The following is a 24,908-nucleotide window of genomic DNA, read 5'->3' on the forward strand; positions in this document are numbered from 1 at the left end:
TCAAGCTAATCATAGGCCTTTTCTAGGTCCACTGTCACAACAACAAAGCCTATTTCCTTATTTTCCTCCTCATGGTGTTGATAATTTCTTGAGCTATTATTACATTATCACTATTCTATTTTCTAGCAATAAAACTGCTCTGGTAGTCTTCAATAATCTTTTTCATCAGCCTTTTGATTCTGTTAGCAATAATTTTGGAGACAATCTTGTAGCTTACATTACACAATGAAATAGCGCGAAAGTCTTCATGCATTATGGATGATCAATTTTAGGAATGAGCACAATATGTGTACTGTTAACCTCCTTAATGCTCCTGGGGTCTTGGAAAATATCCCTCACTAGAGCATAAACTGAGGCCCTTAGACATTTCTAATATTGTTGATAAAAGACTACTTGAATGCCATTTGGTCTTAGGGCCTTAAAAGTTCCTAACTCAAAAGTTGCTTGCCTTTTCTCCTCATCAGAAAGTTCTCATGCTAGACTTGCCCTCTCCAATTCACTAAGTCTCGAATAACTTCTATTAGACATAATTGGTGGTTGGAAGGAAGGCTCAGACTTGAAAAGCTTCTTGTAGTAATCCAGAGCCATACCTTTCAACTGCTCACTATTAAAAACCTAGTTGCCCAATTCATCTCTGAGAGCCTCCACATAATTATTTCTTCTATAGACTTTAGTAGTAGCATGGAAAAATCTACTATTCCTATCTTCCCAATTAAGCCATTTGCATCTAGATTTTTGATACCAAAGAAGCTCTTCTTGAACTAAACCTTTATTATATTCTTTCCAAAGGTCAGCCTCTACTTGTTTAAGATATTATGAGTCCTTCCTTCTCCTTGCCACGTTAATGCCCTCTAATCTCCTCAATAAGTGGTTCTTCTTCCTTGGAATGTTTCCAATTCTAAATTTATTCTAATAGATCGTAGCTGCCTTAAATTTTTTAACTTTCTCATTCCAATGATCGACACCCTCGCTTTGATTAACAACTTCCACAAAACCTTCCTTTAAAAACCATACAGCTCGACACCTAAAGATAGGTTTGCTCCTTCGCCTTTGTTGATAAGAGGACTTCTTAATGTATAGAGGTCAATAGTTTGAGCCAAATTTCCCCAAGTAGAAAGCTTTATAATTAGGAAATTTTGAAAACCAAATACTATTGCAAAATGCCCAATCGATTCACTCCTTAACTCGCCCATTCTCCCAAGTAAATTGGTTCCCAATAAAATCCACCTCAAGAAGCTTTAGCTTATTAATACCCTTACCAAATTGCTTTATAGACAAATAATTCAATTCAGCACCCCTACATTTTTTTTCACAAGATAAATAAGCATTAAAATCTCCTATAATTAACCATGGCCCTATTACATAACTCCTAAGGACTTCTAAACTTTCCCAAAATTTTTTTCATTAATAATGATTAATTTCAGCATACACACAAGTCAAATCAAAAGAAATATCAGTACCCAAATCTTTCACCTTAACATGTAGTAATTGAGTAGTAGAATAGATATAATTGATCACCGTAAAAGAAATGTTCCATAAAAGCTAGATACTCCTAGAGAAACTCATAGCTTTAACTCATAACAAATTAGAAAAACCAAGTTTCTAGCATATTCTATTAGCTTTACACCCATTGACTCTTGTTTCAAAGAAGATCAAAATATTCACATCCTTTCCTCTCAAGAAATCCTTAATTTTAATAGGGAAAAATTTAGTAGTAGCTCCCCTACAATTCCAAGCTACTTTTATAAACACATCAATATAGAAAAGGAAATGAGACTATAGTTACCTATAAGATTTCACTTAACCCCCTCTGTATCTGTACTTAGTGCCATAATGGCTTCACCTTGTAGGCTTTCTTCATCAACTTCAAAGAATTGATCTTGCATTTCCATACCTCCATTCGTACTTAGAGTTTGTGCAGAACCTTTATGATTGGAATCAGGGAGCCTGGTAGGATGATGGATGCTTTCTATGGATTCTTTATTTCTTTGTTGCTTTATAAGGTTAATTTGAAAGTCCTTTCTTGTCCCGTTATCCATAGAATTTTCTTTGTTTCTATTTAAACTCTCCCTTCTCATTCAAGTTTACCTCTGGGAACAACTCTCCCCTTCTCATCATTGAGCGTTCTACTAGGTTATGTTTCTTGATTGTGTGTTTCATTAAAAGAGATAAATCCTTTGGTCTAGAAGTTGAATTTCTTTTGAGACTACTAATTTTAATTGGTGATCCTTTTCCAGTCCTGTAGATCTTCTTTTTCCTTCTTAAGCCTAAAGCTACATTATTTCTATTATTAAAGATTGAAGCATTGAATTAAAACAAGTGTTTATCCTTTTTAGGCCTTTCCTTGTCTCATCTTTCTTATAATTTGAAGATAAATTACTCATTGACCCAATTTGCTTCTTACCTTTTTTTAGGCCCATTGCTTCAAATAGCTTTTGGTCTAATCTAGGGGCATTAAAACTAAATGCAGGGTCCACTGTTACATTACTTAGTCACCATGGGGTCCACTTGAAAACTCTTCCTCCTCCTTTACTATGCTTTTTCCTGTTGACTTTCCTTTATTCTTCCTTTTTACATTGGCTAAAATCTATTCCCTTGTACCAGTTTCTTGTCCTTTATTTCCATGCCCATCTTTTCATACATATTGTCAAGATTCTAAGCCTCCTTCTGCCTCCATTCTATCACATTGGTTTTTTTTTGTTAAAAGATGATTTTGCTATAGTGTCCTCTCCTTCTTCCACCATCTCTTTCATTATGCTAAATCGCGAGGTAGATGCATCTTTTGCTTGCAAGGGTGATGACCTTCTTTGCTTGATTTGTCCTTGGTTTTGACTATCACTCTTTCCCCAATCTGGTTTAGACAATTTAGGTTTGCAGGTTTTCCTCTCTAGCATCCATCCACTGTACTCCTCCTCTAAATAGATTTGTAGTGGGTTAAACTTCCTAGACTCTGGCCTACTTGAACTCCTGCTTTCTTCCCTAGTGACTTTTCAGTAGTTGGTTTTGACGTCAAAATCTCCTCTTTTTTCAACAAAAGGCATTCTTCTTTTTTATGACCATATTTCCTGCAATTAAGACATATAATCTCAAGGCCCTTATCAATTACATTGAACACTTGTTTGCAAATACTAAATCTTGAGTATAGCTTTTTGTTTAAATCCACCTCTATACTGATCCTAGAAAATCTTCCTCTTTCCATCTTTACAGTAAGATTGCTTTTTTAACCAATGTGTTCTTGTCAACCTTGAGCACCTTACCAATCTTATTTCCCATTTCTCGTTACATATCCTTCGCAAAACAATGTAGTGGTAAGATTGTTATTCTAACCTATATAGCAAGCTTTTGCAATTTGTTACTAAATGGTGTTGAAAATAGGACTCTATCGTTGGATTGCTAAATAATGTCTTAACATTACCCAAGGTCCTTCATTCGGCAGCTTTAATCTGAGAGGCTTATTTTCAAATTAGAGAGCAAAACAGTTGTTGGCCATCTCAACCAGCTTAAAATTCGATGACCCCATTATAATTTCTAATCTTTTTTATAGCTCTTCAAGACGTAATCTTTTTCTATTAATGTCATAATTAGAGCATCTTTTTAGGGCAAGCACAACTTCTTCCACTAATCATCTAGCATATCAACTTGCATAATCTATTTAAAAATCTACCATTGAGCTTCTGTGAGTATCAAAGATACTTCCTCCTCTTCTTTGAGCCACTCTTGAAACATAACCTCAAAATCTTCTTCCACTTCCAATGTAGTCCTTCTTGATCAGTATGTCCTTAAAAGAAATATGAGACCATGGTTTCAGACTATTTCTAGTACCTCCTTTTTGACCATACACTACCTCTTTATTATTTTCATTCATAACAGTATCTTGATCCATGCTCTGCTCCTTACTGTCAGAATACTAATGAACCTTGTTAACATTGCTAGCAATTGTGTCTTCCTCTTCCTTTGATAACCCTTAATAAGCTTCACTTGTAATGCCCTTTACTGATATTACTAGACACTCTATTATAATTAATCTAATTATGTTGAAATTATTTAGTTTGAAAGTATTGAAAATCTTGGGATTCCAATAAAGATTTCAAATTATTTTATAAATCACTTAGGTTATAAGACCTAACACACTAACACATATACAACTGAAGCAACAAGTATTTGGGTACTGAATGCCAAAAGAAACATGTGCATACAAGAAAATAAAGTGCAATTTTGCACCGTGCATCGTGGCTCATGCCACATGTGCCACAACATGTGGTACAAAGGCCACAGCTGCTTGGTCTGTGCCGTGCGCTACAGTATACGAGTATATGTGTTGCGGTGCACAAAATTGAATTTGATGTCAAATGATAGTTTCTGATATGAAATTCAGATGCGCACCATTTCTACATCAGATGTCCGATTAGGATGATTCAAGCGCCTACACAAAACTTATTTCGAAATCTAACTAATGACACTAGTTTTATCTTAATTTGATATTTCTATTAAAAATTACACACCCAAATGCATTTTTACCATTTTTTATCAAAATCTTGTTTGAAACCAAATGTCATTAGCCACTTTTTGGGCCTTGAACATGTCCAAATGGACAATACACATTTGATTAACCACACACATTTGGCTTTTAAATTGCCCATTTTATACTTTAGGCCAAAATCACATTTTCACTTTGATAATCTCATACATGGCCAAAACACTATCCATCCACTTCACACATCACATATTCACACACATATACATTTATCCACTAGCGCATCCAGACATTTCACCATTTACTCATATACGAGGGTTAGGAACTCAAATTCATCAAAACATATCATAGTCACAACTTTATGTGCATGTTTGAATCCTATGGCAACTTATACATATTCAAGATTGATAACAACAATTTCATTACACCTAAAACTTTACAAAGGCTTACGGGTGAGATAAAAATTTCAATAACCAATATGGTTTATTTAATTCCTATTACCATAAATAACCATGTCAAAGTATCAAAACTAAAGTTATATATATATATATATATATCTCTCTCTCTCTCACACACACATGTATAATATAATTTATTCATCTTTTCAAAGCAATTCTATATAGATACACACTAGCATGATTGTCTAACCACCAAACCTCCAATGCTCCTCGACATGAAATCACAGGCTCTCCTGGATCAACCACTTGTTGACCCGAGCACACTTTCGGTGGTAGAAACACTTGGCCAAAGGTAATCTAACATACCTATAGACTATGGTTTTCCTTTTTACACACTTATGATAGAGGCGTTATTGACTCTTAACCACATACTAATAGGCACTAGGGAGTTGCCAGACTGCCTAGATGTCCCATAGTAACAGTCTCATAATACATTGTACCGGATTACCTATGGTATCAGCCTATAATATGCTACACCGAATGTTCCATAGTGCCAGCCTAACCATATAAATTTTTTACTCACTGTGAATATCGTATTTTGTCCGAACATTTTTTTTAATAATAAATAACCAAAATATATAAAAATATAAAAAAATATGTATAATAAACATAAAAAAAAAGAGCTATTAGGATTTTTAGGATTATATTTTCTTAAAAGAGTTATTATATTTTCTTTTTAGGATTATATTTTCAAAAATATTTGCTTAATCCAAAATCAATTCTTTTTAAGTCCCTTAATCCAATTTTTGAAATTAATAAACATAAAAAAAAGAGAGTTATTAAAAATTAAAATATATACAGCAAAAGTGGACAAAAAAATGCAAGGCTGAAACATGCACCAACACAGCACATGCACAGCAGACACAAAATGCAGAAACAACAAAGAAACGCAAGCACAGAGATGCAGAAACAAAAACAAGCACACACTTTCGGCCATGCAGCAGGAAAAAGGACAGAAACAGCAAAACACACGAACACATGAGCTGCAGACGTTGAAAGAACCAGAGGCAACAGACACAAAATGTAGAAGAAGCAAAACAGAGCAGAAAGAACAGCAAGCAACCGGAACACGTACGCATATGCTTTCGGCTAGCAGGAGAAAAGAAACAGAACCAAGGACGCACGCATGCATGAAGGAAATGGCACAACAGAGAAAGCAGATGGGACAACACAGAAAAATAGAGACAGAAATGTAGAAAAATAGAGCAGAGACTTCGGCACGCACAGAAGACGCAGCAGCAAGGAAGAAGCGGAGCAGGAGAGCAATGATTCACCCTTTCCATCCCCTATATAAGACCGAACATAAAACAGAAAGGGGGCAGTTTGTTTGGCTGGAGAAAAGAATGAGAAACACATGCACAGAAGAAACAGAAAACAGAGCACGAAAAACTGAAGGAGAAGAGAGAGGTTGAGGGAGGAAGAAACAGAAACCAAGAAGAGAGAGACCAAGAAGGAGAAACAGGAACGTGAAAATGGAGCAAAAATCCAGAGCAGGAGATCGAGGAGAAGAGCATGAGGATGGACGGAAGAGAAGAGAAGAAAGCTGGACGTGAAAGATAAAAATCGAGACAGAGAGAAAGAGGAAACGAGATCAGGAAGGGAGGAGTCTACTGGACTGGTGAGATAGAGCTGAGACGTGCTACATACAGGTTTATTAGTCTTTTTGTTTAAAAATTTGAAATGCTCAGTTTATTAATTTCCAAACAAATTTCATGTTTAAATACCTGTCTCTCATTTTTTTAGTTCTTAAGTAAAAATCAACGTAATTGTCTTTTTCTTAAAAAAATAAAAAAAGAGAGAGTATGAAAAAGAAGGATAAAGAGATTGCAAATAATAAATTTGTTTGCTATCATAACTAAGCTTAATGCAATTTTAGGCATAATCTCATTTCAAATAAAGAAAGAGTTAGTGCAATTATTAGGCAGGGTCTTTAAATATGTGTTTAGTATGAAAGGGCATATTAATATGTATGAGCATGATTTGTTTTTTTTATCTCCATTAGTCCTAAGATCCTTTACTTGTCAATAATATTGCTACACTCATACCATATGGCATTCTCCATCAAGATTACACATACGATTTCATTTATTATGACAAGCCTATTTTATAAAAGGCAGAGGGGAGAGAATTCAATTCTTACTCAATTTCTTTTTTTTTAAAAAAATGAAATGAATAAGAGAAAATTTATCTCTAATCATTTACTTGTCGTGTGAGATTTTAAGAATTTCTGCAGACATTTAAAGTGGTCTCATTTTGTGTAAATTAATAAGGTTTCGCAGGAATAGAGATCCAATTTATATGTATAATCAATAGTTTTAATGACCCATCGTTAAAATTAACTTTTTTTAATCTAAGTAATTTATTTCAGTCCCATGTGAGACTTCAAAAATTTTCATTAGGACTTAAATTAATCACATTATCATGTGAGATAATAAGTCCTCACAGATATAGTGATTTTTAATCGTTATAATAAATAAATAATTTTTTTAAACAATCATATAATACCCAATTTAGAAGATTAATTAACCAAGTTAATGCATTTAAATTGTAACCATATTCATCAATTATATCTCTTAGTCATGTGAGATTTTTGAGTCTCCGTAGACTTTTAAAATATCATATTATCGTATGAGTCAATAAGACTTTACAGATATAACGATTAAGTTTATTAAAATACATATAAATTATATATTAAATTAATTAAATTAAAGACATATTTAAATTTAATTCCTTTATTGTGTGAGATTTTAAAATCTTTGCAGATATTTAGGATAATCATATTACCGTATAAGTTAATATGACTTTACTGGTATGTTGATTAAAATTCTTCAAAATATGTATCTACATGCCAAAAAAAAAACTATTATTAACACTTAAAAATGTGCATAAGAATATAAATAAATAAATTAAATTGCCAAACTCTTTTATATCGTGTGAGATTTCAAAATCTCCACAGATATTTAGAGCAATTGCATTATCGTATGAATTAATAAGGTTCTGCAGGTACTGTGATTAAAAATCTCAATAATAAAATATAAAGAAAAATAATTTTAAACTCTTTTCTTTCTTTATTTCAAAAATTCAAAAATGGAGAAAAATAATTAAAATTAAATTACCTTTTGCAATTTAAAACACACATATCAAAATTTCAGAAATTATTTTATTTGCAAAAGGGTGAATTATTTCTAATTAATTTCCCTTCAAAAAGTATTTTCACCAACAAACTTTTGAGCCCGAACTACGTGGACTTTGATCCCTATCACAGGGTACGTAGGTCTTAGAGTCAGATTCTGAGTCAAGTCCGTCCTCCCTCGTAAACAAATAAATATTTCTCACTTAATTCTTATCATTTTTATCAAACACATAAATATAAAAGGGATAATTAAAATAATTATAAAACCATATTAATAGAGCATAACAAACTTCAGGTAACTGTTCTGACGAACGGGTGTTGTGGGGTGCCTAACACCTTCCCCATACTCAACCGACTCCCAAACCTATTCTCTAATTTCACAGATCACCCTTATCCTCGCTTTAATTGGTTTCCCAAGATTTATCTCAAAATCTTGGTGGCGACTCCTCATTTCGTGCGGTTCCCACCGCGAAGGCCGGAACCTCCGTTCATGTGCCATCCGCGTCGCATTTTACCAGGTGTGACAGTCACATATCTCCACACACATACTCTCACATATCCTGGGTGAACTCCCACCCTCTATGATCATGCTCTTTCATAATTATCAATACTCATCCACATTTTCATAGCATATAATATCATGACACAAATATATCATTTGAAATCAATAACCTTTCAAATACCATTTCACAAACTATTGCTCATGCTAAAATCATTTTCAATACACATCATGCATAAAAACTCATAAACCACTATTTCTCATTTTGTATTTACTTTTACATAGTTATAATAGTTAATAAACACAATATATGGTTACCTCAACCCTTTTGTTCGTTAGAAAGGTTTACCCGTGTTACTTCCTTACTTAAATCTCTTTTTGCTTATCTACTTTGTCATTCACTAAAATCTACACAAAATTAGCATTTGGAGTCAATTTCACTATTGACAAAAAGTGCCAATTATTACAATAACACACCTAATTGATATCAAATTCACATTTCACACTCGATTATAGATATTATCACTAATTACCCCTCACTTTAAGCTTTAACATTTTCTAACAATTTTCTCTCACTACTTTCTCTCTAGATTGGGGCAAATCTTGCCTATAACTTCAGTGCTTCATCATTTCAACTCCAACCAGTCATAAAGCACTAGTTTAGTTATGAAGAACCTTTCTATTACCATAGGATAAGAAATCAACTCCTTAAAACTCCCAAATTCAATTTCTCACTAGTTAGAACTAAGAGAAAATAGGGTAGAATCGAAAGTTAAGGCATTACGTGACTTACCTGATCAGTAACAAGTCAGAAATGCTGTCCTTGCTCTTGATTTAGCTTTCCCTAGCAGATCTCCCATTCTTCTCCATGCAAAACCTCTTATCTCATGCTCTCCCTTTCTATTTCCATGAGTAGACATGTCTTTATTAATATGATTTCTGTACCATGCGCATCTATCCCCTACTATGGCGCATGGCACAATAAGGGAAATTCTCACTATGCTCACACGTTTTGCTTCGAGGCTCTGCTCTTCTACTCATATCTATTCATATAACATCCTAATGAGTCAATATCACACTTCACTACTCAGAACCCTAATCTTACATTAAATTACTAATTCATTCTTAATCACTCATTAACATAGGATTAAAAATTCAAGATGTTACATCACTGGCACTTGCTTTCTCGTAGCCCTACCCCTAGCTTTCGAGCCCCCACTCTTTCTCTCTCATTCATCTCTCTTTGGACTATATTGTTTCAAAACATGATATTAAGTTTAAATTTTTAAAATATGCTAAAAGCATATGTTTGAATAGATGGAAGTCAATTGCATTGTCTTGAAGGGTGCTTGCATATTGTGGAAAAAGAGTTGCATATAGTTGAAGATACATGTATGTTGTTTTAAAACATGACATTAAGTGTAAATTTTCATGATATGCAAAATGCATGTTTGAATAAATGGAAGCCAATTGCATTTTCTTGAAGGGTGCTTGCATATCATATAAGAAGGGTTACATATGGTTGCAAATACTTGTATATTGTCTTAAAACACATATACAAAATGCATGTTTGAATAAATGAAAGTCAATTACATTTCCTTGAAAGGTACTTACAACATACAAGTGCATATCATAGAATAATGATCACATATGGTTGAAAATACTTACATATTATCTTAAAACATGACACTAAGTGTAAATTTTCAGAATATCCAAAATGTATATTCACATAAATGGAAGCCAATTGCATTTCCTTGAAGGGTGCTTGTGTATAGTGGAAGAAGGGTGCATGTGATTGAAGATACCTACATATTATCTTAAAACATGACACAAAGTGTAGATTTTCAAGATATTCAAAATGCATGTTCAAATATTTTATACCAAGTGTAAATTTTCAAGATATGCAATCTCATATTCTAATAAATTGAGGGTCAAACAGACTCTATCACCTTAATTTTAATTCTTTTGTAATATTCAAATAAAATGAGGATGAAATGCACCTTATATTTGAATATACTTTTTACATATTTTGTAAAAAGAAGTCTTGGTGTCAAAATTTTACATGGATTGCACCTTATACATGAATATGTTTCTTGTATATTCTGAAAATTTTCTCATTTTTCATGAAAACACTAAAGGATATTTTGAAAATGTAAATAGATATTTTGAAAATTTTATTATTTCTAAATTAATGAATAACCTAGCAATGAGACTTAGGAAAATCTTGAATAGCTTAAGATAATCAACAATTGCAAGAAAAGTGGGAACAATATAATTTGTTTAAACTAGAATGTGATCGAAAGACTTATAAATTACACTTGCGATCACTCATTTAAAAATTTATATATATAATTTTTTTCCCACAATCTACTACAATTACAAATCAATAAATATAATTGTAATTCTCCTAGTCCTAACAAATGAAGAGTTCTCATTTTCTATCCATCTTCACCCTATTTAAGGCTTCTGTAGTTGGTTTAACATCAAGCAGGTGAAGAAATATAGGCTGATATAGACCAAGCATTACACCCCAAGCATAACAATCAAGTGCTACAACAATCAATTAATCTAAGTGTTCTTCTCAAAAGAGGATATTTTCTAGTATATGGTCGAGTGGCTTATTCTTAGGATCATGATTTTGAACACAATCTGGCTTCTTCATCCTGCTTAAGACATGTTTCACTTGGTAGCACAACATGGAATCACTTCTTATAGCATTTTAATCAAACATGCAATCTTTGATATTTTTTGTTTTCTAAACACTACATAAAATTTCATTTTGTATCAAGGTATCTAGCTACACGCATCCAATTAAAATTTTAACCCTCCATTAATTGATGATCAATAGGGAACACAGTATAAGTATTTCCACCTAGAAGCAACTACTGAAATGTGAAGATGTAGTGGTTACTTTTGCCATAAAGAATTATTAAAATTAAATAACTCAATGCACCCAATTGTCTTTTCCCATCAAGGATTATTAAGTAATAGCAGAAACACTTTAAGAACTATAAAGGAATTGTTGAGCGCATATCTCCTAAAACATGGATTGCTATAGAAGTATTATCGGAATCTACTACCTTTAAAGATTATGACTTAATGGCATTTGCATTAATTGAAAGGGGAACTACAAATAAGGATATTAATGCTGGAGCCTTTGCCAGAGATTTGGAAAAAGTATTCCCAACAATTAAGGCAAGCATTATAACTCGCTTATACTTATGGATGATGATGTGTGTTCCATGAGCTACTATGCATGCAAAAGTACTATGCTATGAGTTAGAGATGTGAAACTAGTGGAGAAACAAGTAGAGAAATAACAAAAGATAATTCTTTTTGTAGAATGCTCATGTATTAGTTATGCTATAAAGTCAAAGATGTGTATGCCTATGAAACTTTTACTTCAACACTAAATTGAATAACATCGTTTCCTAGATATTGTATGTTAAAATCAATGCAAAAACTAAGTAGTATATGCAAAAGCTAAAAAAAAAGGAAGAATAAAATTTCCAAGTAGCGATATACAAAATTTGATACGAACAAGTAACGAATATTAATGAAATCAACGAATTAAAACCTGACTGAAAAAATCAAACCAAGCATTTAGAATTGAAACTAAATCAACTGATTAATGCATTGAAAAAGAAAAACACACAAGGAAATGAAATTGAACAAATGAACCTTTTTAATTGAAGTAATTTGAGTCATAAGGAGCTTTACAAATAGAATTGATAGGATTCATCCTTTTGTCTTGTGGTGGTGGCATGATCTTCATCGATGAAGAACTTAGAAGTTTTGGTCTTGAAAGTGAGGGAGTGTTGAGTCTTAGGATCAAGGAAGGATGAGTGGCGATCGGTGATGTGAGGAAGAGGGCAAGTGATTGATGCCGATGATCGATGCTTTGAGAGAAGAACAACATTTTTGTCTTTTGCTCTTCTCATATGGTAAGTTCCCTTTTTTTTAGCCATTTTTCTTATTAAATAAGAACTCTTTTAAATAAAAATGTAATTTATATATTGGATATAAATTGCAATATTTCAAAAGTGTACATTTCAATGGAAAATCCTCTTAATACCAAGAATACAAGTATTTTTCACTACTCAAAAGAAGAACAATTTTGATTAGTAGAATGCCCTGCTAAAGGAGGAGAGTATATAATGTTATATCATCAAAGTTTAATTCACAATGCAGCATAACCAATATACTATATTAAAATTAGAAGAAATTATTTAAACACACTCAAATTCCACATTTCATGTGAACTTCTAAAGACTGATAATTTCTTTAAGAACAAATGGTATAAGGATTTAATTTTTTGATTAGAAAAGTTTGAAGTAGCAAGATGACGAAGATTAAATAAGTTTTTTCCCCCTATAATAGTTGAAGTAGATTTCATTATATTAACAATCAACAACTTTTATAGCATTGAAAACATAGATAAGAAATAACAATATTATTTTGTTTCTATAAATCAAAAGAAATATGATATATAATGAAAAATCAAGATTCTAAATTACATAATGTTTTTTAAGCATGTGTTTCCATAATGAAATCATATTCTCCCTTGTGACATAAGTTGATTAGATTCAATTGAAGAAGAAATGAAGAAAACCATAAAATCATGGCAGAACCAAAAATCTCACCCCCAATTTGTAGTGACAAAGAAAGAAGAAGGTTTAGTGTAAAATATACTCTCACGGTAGGTAGAATGGAGGTTTGATATATTGGTACGACACGTGTAGGTTGAGATTGACGAGCTTGGGTTCTGAAATTTTCTTTCTTTTTCCATTTGCTTAAGGTGGTGATAGGGAATACAAGAAACAAAATATTGAAGATTGTTTTGATTGATTCATTGGTAGAGATGAAGAAGAGAGAGAGAGAGAGAAGAGAGAGATGGAAAGGCCAAGAAGAAACTAATGGGAAAAAATATTAGGGGGAAGAACTGATGAAGAAGTGAGAAGGAACCATTGGCGCAGCTATATACAGCTTATATAAATTATGTATTTTGAAATATATGAGTAATATGAAATGTATATTTTGAAATTTGAAAGAATGGAGAGGACACTAGACCAAACTATCGTGCACAGAACTAAAAATGAGTTGGTTGATATTCATAAAGGACTTAAGGCTAGGATACACTCCCTCCAATCTTATATACAAGGTAACTTGAAAAAGATGTACTCTTTAGTGCTATGAAAATTAAACCAAATTGATCGGTTTAATTGGTTGAATGTGAAACCATCAGTCCCAAGTCCAGTCCAAATAGTGCAAAAAACTAGCAATTTGAAAAACTGATCAAACTAGCTTGGAAAACCAGTTGGACATATTATTTTTATTTTATTTTTTAATTTTTAATTGACATTTCTAAACTATAATTTATACATATTTATAACTAATATGCATTATAAAATGAAAAAAAATGTAAGAAATATGTATGGATTATACATATACGCATATCTTTTAAAGTTATAAGTCATAAATTATAAAATACTCTAATTAAGTATATATATTTTGGATGAAAATAAATGTAATATTGATGGATATTATCTTTTTTATTATACGTTATTTTATTTGAAATTTAAACATTCATTTTTTTATCATATATCAATATTTCTTTCTATTTTAAACACATAATATTTAAAATATATTAATTTATTCATAACTGATTAGATCATGGACTATGGTCCAATCAATGAATCATAAATCAATACCTCGATTGGTTTAATAGTTAGTCTGGTTTTTTAATATTGGCACTCCTTGATTCTTTTTTATTTTATAATCACTTTTCCAGAGTACAATTTGTAAAACTTAATCTTCATCGCCTCATCACATTTTCTATCATTGAGCTAGAAACAAAAGAACGTACGTCTGAAGACATATATATTCTAAGAACTTGTCCACAATGATCACATAACATTACACCAATTTTATTCCTACATGATCATTAGAATTAGAGGGGGGTGTGTGTATGTGGTGTCTCAGTCTTAGAGGAGAAGAAAATTGCATAGTCGTCAAAGTTAACCGGTTCACCTAAAAAATTGATGTAAAAATTATCATACCGGGACAGAACTTTATGTAGGATCTTCTTTACAATCTCTCGTATTTCCCTCTTGCACTTTATCTTCTTGTGAATAATTTGCAATTTTGTTGTTCAAAAGCTAGTTATTCATTTAGTTTGTTAAGAATTATTATGGTTAACACTCAATCGAGTCATGAACGACATTGAATGTTTTGTCCATGAGAAAAGTGGTAGTGAACTGAAACACAATGTAATTAAGAATCAATGAAAATCTCATATCGGAAGTTGAAGACAGTGGCAAGAGGTGAACGTAGTATAAAAGAAGCCAATGAACGTTTCAATATGCGTAGCCATGCAGTAAGTACAGAGCAAACTATTCTTTCACCTTTTACTAAAGAATATCGTGTGTGTGCTGCTTTAAGCGGCATGCGTGTTTGTTTGTTTGTTTTTTTGAGAGGGTCCCACTTTTGAGTGGGGCCTTATATCTTAGTTTTAAGCCTTTTGTACTTGGCTTTTATTTGATGTCAGTCTGAGGATTTCTTAATAGGTTAGAGATATGTTTGCTATTTAATTATTTGTTTAGGAATTATTTGTTCAAGAATGATTGATGTCTTAAAAAGTTATATTTTGACATGGAAAAAATTATAATATAAATTTAAATATTTATAAAAAAGCACTCGTAAAATTTAAATAAATATTTTATAAAAAAATTAATGTCAATTAAAATTTTAAAATAATGTTTAATCAAAATCATTTTTTATAATTTATAAAATTATTTTTTATAATTTATAAATTAATTAACTGTAAAATTAACTTTTTTACCCATTACAGTAGATTTATTATTTTTAAATATTTTTTTGAGCAAAATATTATTTTTAAATATTAGAAGAGAAAATTATATAATGTAAAAGCTTAATACTAGATATTTCAAAACAAATAAGTGAGAAGTGAAAATGTTTTTTTAATCCCTTATTAATTAACCGTGAACTTGAGGAGTGAAAGATTGAGTTCTTGGGAAGCAGGTAAAACTAATAATACAAACAAGATTTAAGAACAAAATCAATAACATAACCATATTTACAAGATTTTTTTTTTTGGGACCATCAACCATATTTACAAGATTAAAGAACAAACTTACAATCTAACCAAAAAAAAGAAAAAAAAAAGAAAAAAAAAAACAAACCTAATCAAAACCGAAATGGACATACTTTACCAAAAAGGTTAAAAAAAAAAAAAAGACAAGTAAAATCGGGCTACATATCATAAATTGAACCCATCCATGTCCTGCAAAAATCGAAAGCGGATTTGAACAAGAAATCAGAAATGAACCGTCAAACTGCGCTCCAAAATCGGCAACGCCGAATCATTCTCTTCCGCCAGATAAGGCCGATCCAAAACCTTTCGTCAAAGATTTTGAGTTTTGGCTTGAACTTTGACGATCTAGTCGCCACTCACCATACTCCCAGTTGATAAGCTTTTCTCCGATGGGAAGCTAGTGCGGCTTCAACTCTCTAATCTTATGCCTTCCTTATTCACCACTCTGCAACGTTATTCTTCGCCGCAACTCGACGGAGGAGCCTTTGACTCTAATAATAGAAAATCGATCATCATCAGAATCTCCCTGTGAGTAATACAAAAATTAAATTCAGAAAAATTTTTAAATCCGTCCAAGTAGTATGGTTTTCTGAAATTTCAAAATTTTAAAGATCGTTGATTGTAATTGATATTCTTATAGAGGGTGCTTCAATATCATTTCCCCTTACATTTTCCATTTTTCTTCATCACCAAAAGTCTGTATGTCATCATTCAACTTTTGTACTTTGTGGCCTTTCCTCTTGAAGTCTGTGAAAAAGTCTAAAGTTGTTGAAATAACATGATAAGTGTGACCACGCTTCGTTTTCTTCATGGCAAAAGTCTTCAAGTCATCTTCAAGTATAGCCCCACAATAACCCCATATATCCTGGCATCCATTTTATCCAAACAAAAGAATATCTTGCAATAACAAGCTATCAACCACCGCTAAATCTGTCAATATTGATAGTGAACTTTGAAAACACATTTTCCATTTTCTTTTTGCACATTTTGGCTTTGCTCTCTTAATGTCTATGTAAAAGTCTAAACTTTTGAAATAACATGTTCCGTATCGTGACTTTTTATCTCCTTCATCACAAAAGTCTACAAGTCATCTTTCAACTAGAGCCCTACAACTTGAACTCTATAAGTCTTACAAATCCATTTTAGACGCCTCACATCTCCTGACAAGAAGCAAAACAAAGAGAAACCTTACTTATCTAAAAATTGTGTTTTATAATTCTTCCTAATCTCTTAACTTCTGAGCTTATATCCTATTGAAGATGTTGTCACTGTGATGGGCTCTATCTGGAAACTCTTCTATGCATTATTTTCATTGCTGTTTTTGTTGCACACAAGTTTCAGTTTGGCCACTAACAGTGAAGGAGCAAAGTGCGTAGAGAAGGAGAGAAAAGCTTTGCTCTCGTTCAAACAAGGAATCCTACAAGATGACTTTGGCATGTTATCCACTTGGAGGGATGAAGATAATGAAGATTGCTGCAACTGGAAAGGAGTTTATTGCAGTAATGAAACAGGTCATATTCAAATCCTTTACCTTCGCAGTCCGTATCCTGTCTATTTGAGAGGTGAAATTAATATCACTTCATTGAGTGAGTTGCATGGTATGGAATATTTGGATCTCAGTGGCAATCAATTCTATTTAAATGAAATTCCTGAGTCCATAGAGTCCTTTACCAAGTTAATATATCTCAACCTCTCTACTTCAGATTTTGTTGGGACTATTCCTTATGAATTGGGAAAGCTTTCAAATTTAGTATATCTTGATCTGAGTTTCAATAGATTCGTTGGAGCTATCACTTGGACAGTTGGAAATCTTTCAACATTGCAATATCTCAATCTTGGAGGAAATGTTCTTGCTGGATCGATCCCTTTTTAACTCGGGAATCTCTCCATGTTGCAGACACTTCATCTTGGTTACAATTATAATCTCATGTTAGACGACCAGAAGATTAATCATGATGCAAAGTGGCTATCTAAGCTTTCTTCACTATCAAGTCTTGACTTGAGTTTTGTGATTGATGTTGGCTAGTCTTATCTCTGGCCACAAATGATTGGTGAGCTGTCAAAACTTAGAGTTTTGACGCTAAGAGGATGTCGAATTTCTTATGTCCATAAGCTTTCTTTTAATGCTTATACTTCCAATTATTCCTCTTCTCTTGCTGTCCTTGATCTCTCTAAAAATAACCTGAACTCACCATCATTTCAATGGCCCTTCAATTTCAGCTCCAACCTTCAAGTTTTATATCCAAGTGATTGTAATCTTTCAACTACTAATCTTCATTTTCTATTTTCCCATTTTCAACTTTCTTCCCTCATCATCCTTGACCTTTCTTACAATAACCTGATGTCACTAAAGGCATTGGACTTTAGCTCCAATCTACAAGTGCTTAATTTAAGAAATTGTAGCCTTTTATCTGATAATCTTTTTTTCACATCTTTCAATCCCAATCTCACTTCTCTTTTCTAGCTTGATTTGTCTCTTAATCTGTTGACATCATTTTCCATATTCCACTGGATTTTCTAACTTAAATTCAACATTCTGGTAACTTGCTGAAAGGTCCCTTTCCATGAGGTTATGGAAACATAATGAACTCTCTTGAAATTCTTGATCTTTCCTATAATAAGCTGCAAGGTGAAATACGAACCTCACTAGGGAATATATGCACTTTGAATGCCTTGTATCTTTCCCATAACAACTTTAGTGGGGAACTTTCAAGTTTTACTCAAAACACTTCCTGGTGCAATGGTCATCCACTAAGACTTCTGTACTTATCAGACAATCAAATAAAGGGCATGTCAAGCAATCTTCATGTTTTCTCCTTTTTGGAATATTTAGATCTCTCTAATAATCAATTGAAAGGAGAAATACCTGAAAGCGTCGGATTACTATCTCAATTGAATGATTTGTGCTTACATGGGAATAATTTGGGAGGTGTAATCACTGAATCTCATTTCAAGAATCTCTCCAATTTGAAGACTTTATCATTGTTTGGCAATTCTTTGACCCTGCGAATTAGCACTAGATGGATTGCCCCGTTTCAGTTGCAAAATTTGGAAATGGCTTCTTGTATGGTGGGTCCTTCTTTTCCAAATTGGCTCCATAATCAACATAAGTCAGACACATTGAATATTTCCAATTGTGGGCTTTCGGGTTTCATACCAGAGTGGTTTTGGTCTCTAATAAGAAATATGACTTTCATGGATATCTCACACAACAATTTTGTTGGTGAAATTCCAAAGTTACCATTGAAGTTTAATTATATGCCACTAATAATTTTGACTTCAAACAACTTTGAAGATGCAGTTCCATCATTTTTTTCACAAGCATCAACTCTTTATCTTTTAGGAAATAAATTCTCGAATTTGGTTCCACTTTTATATGGCCAAATTGAAAATGAAGGCTTTGACATTTTAGACATATCAAACAATCGATTAGGGGGAACTCTACCTGATTGTTGGAGCCATCTAAACTCATTAGAGCTTGTTAATTTGAGCAATAATAATTTGTCAGGAGAAATACCAACCTCCATAGGACAACTTGTGAATTTGGAGCCTTTGGTTTTAAGAAACAATAGCTTTGGAGAACTTCCTTCATCTTTGGCAAATTGTTCCCATTTGTTGTTGTTAGATGTGTCTGAGAATAAGTTGTCAGGGTCAATACCCTCATGGGTTGGAGAAAATCTTGGACAATTGCAAGTTCTAAGCTTGAGGATGAATACTTTTTATGGCAGCCTACCTTTACAACTTCATCACTTGGCACACATTTGACTCTTGGATCTATCTCATAATAACTTGTCCAATGAAATTCCATCATGTCTTCAAAACTTCACAGTTTTGGCTCAAGATGACATCAACTTAACGAAAGCAAGTTACCACTCACATATGTTCAATAAAACAGGCTTGGGATATACCATTTATGGCTTTGAATTCTATGTAACATTGATGTGGAAGGGTAAAGATCACTTGTTCAAGAGGCCAGAACAACTTCTTAAAAACATTGATTTATCTAGCAATGCTTTCACAGGTGAAATACCTAAAGAGGTTGTATCTCTGTTGGGATTGGTTTCCTTGAATTTATCAAGAAACAAATTGAGTGGAAAAATTCCTATTGAGATTGGCAATCTAGGATTACTGGAATTCTTAGATCTGTCAAGAAATAGATTATCAGGCCCAATCCCTCCAAGTCTTGCTCATATTGATTGCCTAAGTGTATTAGACTTGTCAAACAATCATCTGTCTGGAAAAATCCCGAGAGGAACACAATTGCAGAGTTTTAATGCCTCAAGTTATGAGGGAAATCTGGATTTGTGTGGAGTTCCACTCAACAAAAATTGCCAAGAAGATGAAACGCCTACACCTCAAGCAAGTGATCAGTATGAAAATGATGTCTCACTTTTCACAACTCAATAATTTTATTTGAGCTTAGGATTGGGATTTTCTATCAGATTTTGGGCATTCATTGGGCCATTTCTCTTCATTCGCTCATGGAGACAAATCTACTAGACCTTTGTAAGAAGAGTTAAAGGCAAAATCCAGATCATGGTGGCGATTTATGGGGCAACACCAATAGATAGAAGGTAACAGTCTAATTTCTCTCATCACCTTTTTGTCATATAGCTCTTTTTATAATATATAACTATATGGCAATCAAATATTATAATATGAATTAATTGACACGACAAACATTTCAACTTAGTAACCATGGTCAAATGACAAGACTCAATTGTTAGTTCTGTTTTTAAGCTAGGTAATTTACTCCATATGATCAGCTTTGAGTAATTAATTATGATAATAACAATAAAGTAATCATATTTTCTGATTGCTTAACGCACTACCATGTTTCTTGAAGGATCTATTATACTTCGATTTGGCTTGGTGTTTGTAGGATCATCTTGATTAGTTGCTAATTTGTGATCCAAGCGGCAACGTTTTGTTGGATGAATTTGATGTTGTATAATATAATGTGCTTTCAATAATCTTCATTACTAGCATTTAATCTACCTATTTAAGTTTTTCTATCGCCTTGTGAATCTTCTGTTGTATGTACGCATTGGGAGTAGCTGATATTTTGATGCATTGCATGATTTATCTGCTCGATTATGTGATTTCTATGATATACAAAGAGAAACTGAATACAGCCAAAAGCTTTGCAGTCCAGTAAGATGCAAGCTCTCTTGTAGTGAGAGGTCATGGGTTTGATTCCATTGGTAATCCTAGGCCATTAATACCTATTCCTCTAATTCACAGAGAGAGAGAGAGAGAGAGTACACTCGGTTGGTTAAATAATATGGGCACACTATGGAACTAAGTAGCTTCTTATAAATTATGTTTATTGTTTTAATTTTATTACATATATACTTGCTAGCTTTTCATCAGAATCTTTTAAACCTGTTTAAGTTGTTCAGAAATAAAAGAGAGAACAAAGTAATTAACAAAGGTTGATTTAGTTGGTAAGAATTTCACCTATAATCTATAAAGTGTGTTTAAATCTCATTGTCAATGTAAGGATTTTATTAATGGGTGATCTGTAAGTATTTTTATAGGTGTTTTTTGAACTTAGAGGCATGTCTTGGTCCTTATGAGCTCTTAGGCTTTAGAATCTGACTTATCCAAACTTTCTTATACAAGAAAAAAAAAGAGAGAGAGAAAAAGCACAGCTCGTTATAGTTTTATTGTGTTTTATTATTGGTCCTTATTTTTTGTTGTTATTCTAGGTCTCTTTATTTTCTCTCATTTGCAATATTAGTCTTGTTATTTTTAAATATATCTAGAGGGACAACGAATTGACACTAATGATATTAAATCATTTGACATTTAACTAATGAATGTTAATTTTGATGCTGGATGTAAAAATAAGAGACATAGCAATCACAAAATACAGAGTAACGATGATCAACTAGAAGAAACTGAAAATTATGCCCAAATACTAAGACAAAACAAATATTAATATGAGCCAAAATAACAGTTAATGGCTTCAAAAATAGAGTATATTAGTGTGACAAACGAAACCAAAGCAAAGGTGAACACTAAAGAGATGGGTTCAAAGTCTGTAAAAACAAATAAAATAAAACTTAATTTCTGTAAAAACAAATGTTGTGCGCTCGGTGCTTCAATTGGCATATGCCAAATTTTGGGAGGATCCTACCTCTCGGGGGGTTCCTGCATGTCCAGATCAAAGCTCTATGATTGTTAAGTTAAATTAATTAGTCAGTGATTAATAGTCTTTTTATTATGGTGCTAGTGCAAAGATTAATGAGTCCTTGGGCGATCGAGAGTCCACTCGATCCGATTAGTCTATAGTGTGCTTTTAAAATATTTTTGAAGAGATATTTTACTTTGAATAAATTGATCCACTAGCCGAAAAAAATTTTATGCCAAGAAAATATAAAATAAATTTTTGAAAGTTTGAAAGTATGGTTGCTTTATATTGATGTAAAAGGAATTTATCATTAATATATAAGAGATTTATCATTAAAAATTTAAAAATTTATAAAAGATTTATCATTAATATATAATGGTATATCATTAACAATTATAATAAATTTGCTATAATGTAAAATATAATAAATATTAAACTGTTTGTTTGGTTTATTTTTATAACATGAATTACATTTGCAAAAGCCTCTCTTCTTTTTTTCTTTTATGTCTAATTTTTTACTCTTTATTCCTGTGATTTATAACTTCTCATGGAGTACATTGAATGACGTACTTTGTACCAATGTATAATTTGATTTGGCCATAATTCCACTTAAAAGGTTTACTTTTTCTTTTTAGGCCAACATTATAATTGGAAGTTTATGTATAGCCAAAATTCCACATAGATAAGCATATAATATAATTTGGAAGCTCTCTTATAATTGATTTCCAATTATATTTTGCTTAATATCTTGCATAAATAATTTTTTTGCATGCATTGGATAATAACTTGAGAAAATATTCTTGAAAATTTTAAAATATGGGAAAGCTTGTGGAGAAAAATATAATAGAAAAATTAGAAGTGAGCCAAAAAAATTGGCAAACGAGTTCTTCACAAGTTGAATGTATTTAAACAATAGAATTAGGTATGTCAGAGATGCGGGACATTAAAGATAATTACACAATTTTTTGGATTCCCTTACTTCAATTCATCTAGATGCAAATGCAAAGAGATTATTGTAAAATGTATTTTTGATTAATAAAAAATAAAATACAAAGTCATAATGATTATAAATTATGAACTGAAAATAAATTTAAGTCTAAATGTGAAATACAGGGTAAATAATTTGGAAAAATGAATCCAAGATGGTTTTTGGTGCAAGTTGTCGTCCCTTTTATATCGTTAGTTGAGCCCTTTTTATAGTACTTTTTCTAAGACAATTGTGTTTGAAGAATTTAGAGTCCATGCGCAAAATATTTGTGATCCCTTAGTATAGCCTTGCGAGATTTGTGATACGTCAAATGATGATCTTATGCCCACTCAATAATATTCTATACTTAATTGTTTTGAGTTTTAAGGGTCTCACTGAGTTTGTACATGGCATGACTTTTTATGAAAACAGATCGAGTCTTGTCTTCACTTTAGTCTGTCATTTTAGTTTTCCTACCTTTTTATGATTTTGGACTGATACTTCATTTTAGACACAAACAATTAAAAAGAAGTGTGTAAGATGTCAAAAAATAAGACGTAATTATTTAAAAATATGAGGGCATATATTTTCCAAGAAATCATATTGTTACTATTTATAAGTTCTATTTATAAGTCATTTGTCTTCATATAAGTTTGTTTAATATATATTTAAGATGTTACGTAATTCCGTGTTATAAGTTTATTTAATATCTATTTAAGTTGTTTTGTAATTCTGAGTTTCCTTTTGTGCAATTTGAACCGAAAACAAAAATGGATCACTTCAAGAATGAGCAAAATTGGCATTGCCGAAGACAAAATTTGACGAAAATTGAAGTAGAAGGGAGAATTTCAATGAAGACCATCATAAACACTAATGTTGCTTTGGAGGTCTAAATGACACAAATGCCTGTCTCTCTCTCTCTCTCTCTCTAAAGGGTTGCCATCACTGACTGGCCGCCAGAGTTCTGTTGCTAGTGAGGAGGTTGCCACCGCTGATGGCTGAATCGCCAAAGATCTGGCGCCAGCAAAAGCTGTCAAATTCGTTAAATGCGCCAAGACAAAATTTAAACCCCCTGGTTTTATAAAAGATTGGCTGCTACTAAACCTTCAAAGCTTTTAGTTATATGTTACAAAATACATTTGCTTAAATTAGAGTAAAATACCAAGCCTACATTTTAGTAAAATATATAATAGAGGTAAAATACACAAGCCTTCCTTCTATTTTGCTTAAATTATAGATGTCTCTTCTATTTTCAAAACCTACATTTTAGTTCAACTTTTAATACCATTAAGAATATTCTGTTAAAGATTCTAAAATAATTTTTTTATTTGTAGTTATGCAGAAAAATTTAAAATAATTAATTTGTCCTTATAATCTAATTGTCTACTCTCTCTTCAATTTAAGTAACTTTAAATAATTAAGTATGATAGTATAAAATAAAAAATTTAAAATATCTTATTAAAATTATAAATTTTATAAAAAATTATATTGACTAATTTTTCTCTTATTATATTAAATTCCTATTTTAGTAACTCTTTTTCATGTGTTTGAAATATTATTTTAGCCAACTTGTTTTTTTTTTAAATTTTAAAAAATATTAAATAAATAAATTTGCATAACTAAAAAAATTTAAAATATGAATTAAAAAAGTAAAAATATATCCATTAATTTTTTTGATAGCTTAAATAATTTCTTGATAATGTTCATATTTAAATAGGATTATAAGGCCAAACATATGTAATTTAATGATCAACTATTAGTTAGGTATTTGTAAATGAAATCTTAAAAGTATAACGTCATGAAAATACTTTTATTGATTTAGCTAATAGGGGTATAAGGTCAAATGTATTTTTTATTTAACATATTGTATTCATAACTTGACAATATTAAAGGAACAATTTGGGTTTTAAAAATTAACAACTTTTTCCATGTATATTAACAAGTCATGTTCAAATATATACCAACCATTGTTTGGATATTAACAACTCCTCCTCAATGATTAAGAAAAACTCACATAAATGCTTGAAAACAAAAGTTATAACACACATTATATTTTGTTATATAAAACTAAAGAGTTTGGTGGTTTAGTGGTAGACTATTTTATAGACAATCAAGGGGTCAAGGGTT

General features: G+C 31.8%; 1 protein-coding gene and 1 non-coding gene across 7 annotated transcripts; both read left to right on the top strand.

The window, feature by feature from the left end:
• The first annotated feature begins 14,931 nt into the window (after positions 1–14,931).
• LOC129310189 (U5 spliceosomal RNA) lies at positions 14,932–15,043 on the top strand. Its single transcript, XR_008593031.1, has one exon. It is a non-coding gene; the product is annotated as a U5 spliceosomal RNA (small nuclear RNA).
• Positions 15,044–15,883: 840 nt separating this feature from the next.
• LOC129309313 (receptor-like protein EIX1) lies at positions 15,884–23,929 on the top strand. 6 transcript variants are annotated; one of them, XM_054950847.1, is made up of 3 exons: positions 15,884–16,206; positions 17,014–17,189; positions 20,561–22,090. In XM_054950847.1, the coding sequence occupies exons 1-3, from the start codon at positions 16,103–16,105 to the stop codon at positions 20,569–20,571; spliced, it is 291 nt and encodes a 96-aa protein (XP_054806822.1). In that variant the 5' UTR covers positions 15,884–16,102; the 3' UTR covers positions 20,572–22,090. The 6 variants fall into 6 exon arrangements, 3 of the variants coding, with proteins under 3 accessions (XP_054806822.1, XP_054806820.1, XP_054806819.1); XM_054950845.1 differs by having other exon boundaries at positions 17,014–22,090; XM_054950844.1 differs by having other exon boundaries at positions 17,020–22,090.
• The last annotated feature ends 979 nt before the right edge of the window (positions 23,930–24,908 follow it).

The sequence above is a fragment of the Prosopis cineraria genome, unplaced genomic scaffold (assembly GCF_029017545.1).
Source record: "Prosopis cineraria cultivar Desert tree isolate PC_DT_omini unplaced genomic scaffold, ASM2901754v1 PC4, whole genome shotgun sequence".
Classification (NCBI taxonomy): domain Eukaryota; kingdom Viridiplantae; phylum Streptophyta; class Magnoliopsida; order Fabales; family Fabaceae; genus Prosopis; species Prosopis cineraria.